The following is an 8134-nucleotide window of genomic DNA, read 5'->3' on the forward strand; positions in this document are numbered from 1 at the left end:
ATCACACGCTAAACAATCATAACACGAGATAATAACGGTAAAGTATAAAAATCGTAAAAGTAGAGCAAAGTAGATCTTATTTCGAATCTGCGTTTGAGCGTTACAACAAGGTAAGAGCCTGGGCTTCGAGAGCTGTTGGCGAGATTCCTAGTTCTAAAACCCTAAGATGGCAACAACCTAATTGAGTCGCAACTCGAATAACAAAAAATGGAAAATTGCCTAAACTGCTCTAAGTGCTAAGTTTGCTACGAAAAAGTTCTCCCTTTATGCCTTTCGCCTTGGACTTCTTATATACTCGCTCCAAGGTCGGTTTACGCTTTTTCCCTTCTGCCCTTAAGCCGTCGTAGCCGTCATGCATGTGCTCGGTCACTACGTAGTGACCAAGCTTGGTTCCGAGCTCGGTCGCTACGTAGCGACCAAGCAGTACGCATGCTCGGTCGCTACTAGCGATCGAGCTTGGCTCGAGCTCGGTCACTACGTAGCGACCGAGCAGTACGCGTGCTCAGTCGCTACATAGCAACTTAGCTTGGCTCGAGCTCGGTCACTACGTAGCGACCGAGCAGTACGCGTGCTCAGTCGCTACGTAGCGACCGAGCTGTGTGCATGCTTGGTCGCCGTGTGTTGATCGAGCTTGGCTTGTCCGCGGTCCGGTTGCCATACTCGAGCTTGTCCGCGGCCGATTTGGATACATGTATGTTGCCTTCGGACAATCAGTATTTAGTGGTTCGATTGAGATTTGAACAAGATTTTACCGCAAGGCTCTTTGTAAAGATATCTTTACAAAAATTACTTTTCGTAAAAACGTTCATGCTGATTTTTACGGACTTTCAGACATTGATTCCGTCGTGACCGATTTTGACCCCAACAACCTACTAAGACGAAACGTGATTCGTTATTAATCGCGCGTTGTAACGGACATTTCATCGTAACATTTACGACGAAAGGGGTTCGTCGTTATTTTCTCGTAAACCGTTTCATCGTAACATAGTCGAAACTTTATGTTTAAATTCTTGGTCGTCTTTTCTCGTAATGTTTAGTCATTAAGCAGTCGTAAAGTTTGATCATTAAGCAGTCGTAAAGTTTGGTCGTTAAGACAATGTTAAATGGTCATGAATATTACCACAAATTTAACATCAATAGTCGATGTTAAGTGGTTGTAAGGCTTACATCGATTCTCGAATTTGAAATTGAAAAAATGATTTTATTGAAACTTTTTCATGGAAAATTGAAAATTTATAAAATATAAAATTAAATCTAATATGTAAAATAGTTTAATAACCAAAATACAAACCGAAAAACTATTGCTAATGGTTAAAGTCGTCAAACAGCTGGGAACTATGGTCAACGGCACATCGCTCCATTTCCTCTTGCTCATCTGCAGTGGGTTCGCGGTGAACAGTTGGGCGTACACTCTGCCACGCCCGTGAAGTCGCTGGGTTCTCTTCCGCGAGGACATCAAACATCCCCTCCATGGCTCTCAACTGAGCCCTAGTGTCATGTTGTTCCTCACAGAGCTCTGATATGATGTTGTTGGCCCTCGTCAAATATACCGGAGCTGAGAATCATATTGCCCCGCAACAGCATAGGCTGATGTCGCCCTCGGGACACCGTTAACCAAAACGATCCCGATCATCCATCCCTTTTTCTTCGAAACTACCTTCAATTGAATTTTAATATTTAATTAGTAAATAAGATAAAAATGTATATGTCTACTTGACAGATCATTGAGTTTCTCTGTACGGCTAAAGTCACTGAGATTCAGCTAGGAGAGGGTTGGTGTTATATTGGCTGCTCAAATTGTTCAAAGAAACTCATTCGAGAGGAGACCTCATTCACGTGTGTCTCATGCAATGAAACCAATGCTGTGGCTGAACTCAGGTAAGTTATTTTTACTTTTTGGTTCTGTTTATTTGAAGCAAAACCAAATATTCATTCCCCTGCGACAGATGACACTGGCACAGGGGCTTTCCTTGGCTTTAATGCAGAAGTCATTAAACTGACTCATGTTTTAGCTTCTGAAGCTGCACAGATTGTGGTATAACCTATAATCAACCTCTAAATATCAGCCTTTCCTGTAACTGGTCCAATTAGAATGAGCACTTTTAACCTATAATGTATTTTCAATACTTGCAAGGTATAGGTGCTACTGCTCAGGTCGACGTTCATCTACCTCGCTCATTTGCTGACATTGTGAGAAATACCTATACTTTCCAGCTCAAGTTGAAGGACTTCAATATTACTGCGAACCACCAGACCTTCACCATTTCCCGCATATTCCATGCCCGTGGCACCCATTATAACCTTCGTTGTAAGTATTGTTAACTTTCCTAATGTGAAATTGATGGTTTTAGAAATATCTGAATACAAACTTTTTTATGTTGCTATCAGGAAGGTGGAGAGGTTACCAAGCCAGGCTTCTTCAGAATGTGTCACCAGGATCAGAAGATATAGCTGCAATCACATCCAATGTTGCAGAGCATTCCACCGCAGCTGATGGTGCAATTCCCGGACATGAGGTAGTAGCTAAGGAACAAGTTGATCTGGAAGAGAATGCCAGTAAGAAAGCACGTGTGGAATGAACCTAGAACCCAAACAACCACGAATAGTCGTAATCAGTTACTGTTTTAGCATCTTTCAGTTTCGCTTATTTCGATTTTCTGTTTCTTTTATTTTTTATTAAACAAAATCTCTGAGTCGTGGCTGTTGTTCTTTCTTTTATCAATGCAAAACTGTAAACATTAAAAAGGCCGCATGTAATAGGTTTATATATTCATATGTATTCATGCACTTTTCATTGTTACGTTCGAACATGACAGCGCCTGCGAGTCTTATAAAACATAGTATGTGTTAAAAATTATAACAATATTAACATTATGGATGATTCTATTTCCATATTTTTTTTGCACTTTAACACATTTATTTTACGAAACCTTAAATTGCATGAAACAATAAAAACTATTTTTGTTAGTGGTTCGTATAGAAGTGACAAAAATTGCAACAACTTGCAAGAGTTGATGGACGCTCTAAGAAAAAAAAAATTATCCATCTGTTCGCAACTCTTCATCCCAGTACAGAGTAAAACATTCTTACGTGATGATAACAAGCATCTCAAACATCTTCATGTACTATGTACAAGAAAATGTTTGAAACTTCTCAACAAAATAAGAACACTAATCAGTGATGATCACAATCAGGGCCGGCCCTGAGATAAAGCCTATAAAGCAAAAGCTTTAAGCGCCAAAATATATATACTTGTTAGGGGCGCCAATTATCCGAAGGCATCACTTTAGTCTAGTGGTCTTAGACCTTCTTCTCCCGACCAACAGGTATCCGTTTCGAATAAAATCACCTTCTTCCTTTTTGTTAATATTTTTTATTCCTTTTTTGATATTCATCAAAGATATGGACGATGTTTATTACCATTTCTAATAATTATAGTTTCTTTTCTTATATGTTGTAGTAAATGCTATATTATTAGATAATAAATTCAATTAAAACAGATCTAATTAATCTTTTTACTTTATTAAAAGACAATTTTATTTTTTCTAGTTCTTCTTTTCTATCTTTTTCAGCTAATATTTACTAGAATACATGTATTAACAAGAGATATTATAATAATTAACTTGAATTAGAAATTAATCGTATTAACAATGAAATTGTGATTAATTTTTGTAGGAATGCATGCATCTTCTATTATGCCTTTTGTAAATTTAAAAACTTTTGAAATTCAAACACATAAAATTATCATAGAATTTTAATATTCAATGAAACTCTATTATGCTTCTCAAATTTACAAATTGAAATATTGATGTTGAAGTGACTCTATAATATATTTTGCTCTATTTTATAAATATTATTTTTATTTTCAGAATTAGTAGAAAAAGTTATCAAGAAATAAAATTTAAAATTAATCAAGTGAACTAATATAAATAATAACAAGTGATCTTTAGAATATCACTGTTTATCTTTCAATACACCAAATATATAAGATAAATAGCAAATAATGTTTTTTTGTTAAACAAAAATACAGTTTTAAAAATATTGTACAGTTTTTAATTATACTTAAGGGACAAAAATTTTGAGGTCCGCTTTAGGTGCCACCATAGTCCGGACCGGCACTGATCACAATCAAGAAAACCCAAGATGCTAACTTCTATAAACCTTTATAAGCGACACTTTACTACATGTTATAAGTCCTAATGCCATTTGCACTAAGTTCTGAAACAGTAGATACTATCCAAGATTTTACATACTTATCTCCTCCTAGCTTTAATAAACCAGTAACAGTTGCAGAGAGTCTGTACGACTCCCACAACAAAATACTAAAAGCACATAGTGTATGGAATGCATTCAGCATTCCGTTACTAACAAACCCTTGCATACTTTCACGCATTTTTGATTCAGACTCTCCATCATTGATTTCTCTACCATCAAGATTGCAAGAAGTCATGGTGAAGACACCAGTAGCAGTGACATGAAAAGCACCTTCAGCGAGATCCCAGAGAAGACATAGTGGTCCTGTACTATCCACACCATCATCATCATCTGCACCAAAAAGAAGCCGGAAAAAGAAAAAAAGTAAGTCCTAACCCGACAATATTTCACACAGATTTATAATTTTCAACTTCATCATGTCATTTGCTCTCTGTTTCTCCAGTATCTGATCGACGCCACCCCTGGTTAAGAGAGTGTTATCTTCCCCTAACACCAGCCACCTTGCTCGGAGTAATATCAGAATTAGATCGTCTTAATGGTCGAACACACCTAATGCTGAGAATTATTTAACAAGTTAGAACTACTGTTTTGGAACTTATTTTTTTCCGGTTTGAATAACATTCACATAAACTAATGGGAGGCTTGCCCGTCAGCAACGAAGAAGCATCCACGCAAGAAGAAGTTGCAAAGCCCCCAGCAAGACATACAATACAACCCAGACACTATCCTTCCTGTTCAAGTTGAGGACATTAATGTTGCTGACTTAGAACGAGGTACTAACCAATCAGATCATCCATGATCTATAACATGACACCGTAACTTACTTCACTATGTTAACATGAGTTTCAGTTAACAAAAGGACAGCGAGGGCTTTGAGGATGGAGAGACTAATCACCAAGAGAGTAGCCACAGCAAATGAGAGTACAAGTGCGAACCCTAGCGCCGGAATACCCCTAGTATAGCTATATAACATGGCTATATGTAATCTTTTTTTATCAGGCTATCAATGAAAACAACTAGTGATAGAATTAAAAAATGTTGACCTTTGGCCTATTTTACTAGTCTGAAGGAATGATATTATAACCAAAACTAAAGTTTTATGTATTCAACTACTAAGAACTAGGCCTGGGCATTTCGGGTATCGGTTCGGTTCAGATATTTCGGGTAGTTCGGATAGGGGTTAAAATATCCATTTAGTACTTGACCTATTTAATATCGGTTATTTAGGGTAAAATATCAAATAATTAAGATAATTTAGATAAAAATTTCAGATATTTCGGATAAAACTATCCGAATAGTTTCAAATACTTTCGGGTAGTTCGGATACTTTATAATAATTTAGTTATCTTCAACTATTTTCAGATACTTTTACTAGAATTTTAAATTAAAAGTATATATTTAGTTATGTTATATGTATATATAATTAATATTTTTATATATTCGGGTATCCGTTCGGTTATTTCGAATATAAAAATATAAGAACCGTTCGGGTATTTGAGAGTATTGGTCCGGTTCCGGTTTCTTGGTATTTCGGTTCGGTTCCGGTTCGGTTCTTCGATTCCGGTTATTTTGCCCAGGCCTACTAAGAACATTAAATTCAAATTCTAAAGAGTATGAAACCTTCAGTATAATATAATAAATGAAGAACCAGTAATTGTACATACCAGGACCTCGTTCTCTCGCCAAGATGTAAGATGTAAGATGTAAAATGTCCAAATCCGTTGATGTAAGATGTCAATACTTGTTGTCTTAATCAAAAAACTAAAGTTTGGGAGATGTTGGAAAAAAAAACAGATCCTCAGACACATGAAGAGAGAATGAAAAAAAAAATGACTGGGTGATACAGAGGCCAAAAAAAACTTGCAGCATAAACAAACCAAAGAAAATAATTTGACATTTGCCACAGTTTATCCAATGCAAAATTACCATGTAGTCTATGTCATTAGCTAATGTATTATCTTTCTTCTATACCCGTCCTTCCTCTCCCCCTAGTTGCCTGTTGAGATCATAAATGTACCTACAAGGAAGCTTCCAATTGTTAAGACTTACCCCTCAAAACACTTGAAATTTGAGAAACATATCAGTCAAAATAATTGATTCATTGTAAAGAGAGTGATGACAATTTAGCTGTCCTGCATGACAACACTATGAAACCTGCACACACATAAAAGAATTCAGGACTTGTAGGGCTCATCAATCATGTAAAAGAAGAAACTTGATCTTAAACAAAGTATAGGTTGTAATCAATCATGTCTCCATCAAAAGGACAAAAGAATATTCTGCAGGATGACAAACCAAAAGGATTCTTCATCTTGAAGAACCTGTCGTATCAGGAATCACCAATGCTATCTTGTAACGGTTAAGAACAAACCAAAACAAGATACACAACCAAAGAAAGGCTGCCTCTACCCTGTATACAAAGACAAGGACAAAGAAGCAGTAGCAGAAGGTGAAACAAGTGGGTTATTATTCTACTTCACCTAGTTATATTAAAAGAAGAAAGTCCAGAACAGAGAAGCAGAATCACAAAGTCTCTCCTAAGTTATAACTACTACATAAAGTTCAACAACACTAAGATAAAATGCTTCATCAGACAGGGAGCAGTGTTATATATTATTGTAGGTGAGCAGATAAAAGAAAAGCCTCTTCTAGTTCATATCCATTCCATCCCCAGATCGGCTGCAGATCGGGCTAACAACACCGAAAGACCTCTCGAAAGGAGAAGAATGAAACTGAGCATCACGCCGACGACGCTTAACGCAGCTCTCAGAGGGCTGACTCTCATCATCAAGCTTCCTACGGACACCTCTAACCGCCTGTTCCTCAGCCGAGGAGAGCGGGAACATCCGGCCACTAGCTCGGCACAAAGAGGTATGGTTATCATAAAGGATCCTTTGGTTGCAGTTCTTGTCACAGACGTGGGTTAACCCGGTTAGCTTGCAACGGTACATGTTCCCACAAACGTTCTCGTTCTCGCATTTGTAGTCACATTTGTGACTCGGGTCGGGTCCGTCACGACGCCCCAGTATCGCAGACAAGTAAATAACGTTGGCTGAAGATTTTCCAAATACCTCCATCGTTGTGTGATCTCAACACCGTCTTCACACTCTGCATGATCACAAGGTTAGAATACGATGTGCAATCTACAATCTCTCACGTTATGTTCCCAGATCGAATCGATTGCGTTTCAGATCTAATCGGAATTACATAAATTGCACGAAAATCAATCAATTAGACCTAATAGCGTAAGAGAAAGGGAGAAGATGGAGAGAGAGAGAGAGAGAGATACACACACCTTAGCGGAGAATCTGTAACTGTAATTTTGATTTGATGCGAACTGTATAATAGCTAGAGAGCAAAAGTGGTTGAAGAAGACGATGAAAGGTATTTATAAATCAGATTCGTACTGTCTTCTTTACGGATATATTGCAACTCCGTTACTAAACAAACGGTGGAGGTATTTTTTTTTTTTTTTTGATCCAAACGGTGGAGGTGTTTATATTTTATAGAACTCGTACTAGGCATGGACATTCGGAGTCCCAATCGGATTTCGGTTTTATCCATTCGGATTTTGGTTTTTTGGGTTTATCAATACCAACCTCATTCGGGTTATATAAAAGTTCGGTTCGGGATCGGTTCGGGTTCTATCGGATTCGGGTCGGGGTTAGTAAATCTTCAAAGAACCGGTATAACCCATTGTACTTTCGGATTCGGGTTCCAATAGGTTCTTTGGTTTAAAAATACCTGATTTGTACTTATTTTGTAACTAAAACATAAACAAAATCGGTTTTTTGGATTTAAATACATGATCTGTACTTATTTTAATGGTCAAAACATACGTAAAATCAATTCAAAAATAAGAAAAAACATCAAACGTGATCATTCAAATCAAGCGAAAGATAAACATAGTTAGTGATAG

General features: G+C 37.2%; 1 protein-coding gene across 9 annotated transcripts; it reads right to left on the reverse strand.

Moving 5' to 3' along the window:
* Positions 1-4133: 4133 nt before the first annotated feature.
* Positions 4134-7734, reverse strand: LOC106360575. 9 transcript variants are annotated; one of them, XR_007338330.1, is made up of 4 exons: positions 7509-7678; positions 6142-7323; positions 5880-5976; positions 4134-4545 (listed from the first exon to the last, which is right to left on the reverse strand). XR_007338330.1 is itself a non-coding variant. In XM_048776628.1 (2 exons), the coding sequence occupies exon 2, from the start codon at positions 7290-7292 to the stop codon at positions 6864-6866; it is 429 nt and encodes a 142-aa protein (XP_048632585.1). In that variant the 5' UTR covers positions 7293-7323; positions 7511-7734; the 3' UTR covers positions 4134-6863. The 9 variants fall into 9 exon arrangements, 1 of the variants encoding a protein (XP_048632585.1); XR_007338327.1 differs by having other exon boundaries at positions 4134-4946; XR_007338332.1 differs by lacking the exon at positions 5880-5976.
* Between the last annotated feature and the right edge of the window lie 400 nt (positions 7735-8134).

Source organism: Brassica napus, chromosome A1 (genome assembly GCF_020379485.1).
Source record: "Brassica napus cultivar Da-Ae chromosome A1, Da-Ae, whole genome shotgun sequence".
Lineage (NCBI taxonomy): Eukaryota > Viridiplantae > Streptophyta > Magnoliopsida > Brassicales > Brassicaceae > Brassica > Brassica napus.

Coding starts and splice junctions, on each gene's coding strand:
- LOC106360575 (XM_048776628.1), bottom strand. CDS start 7,292: ATGGAGGTATTTGGAAAATCTTCAGCCAACGTTATTTACTTGTCTGCG.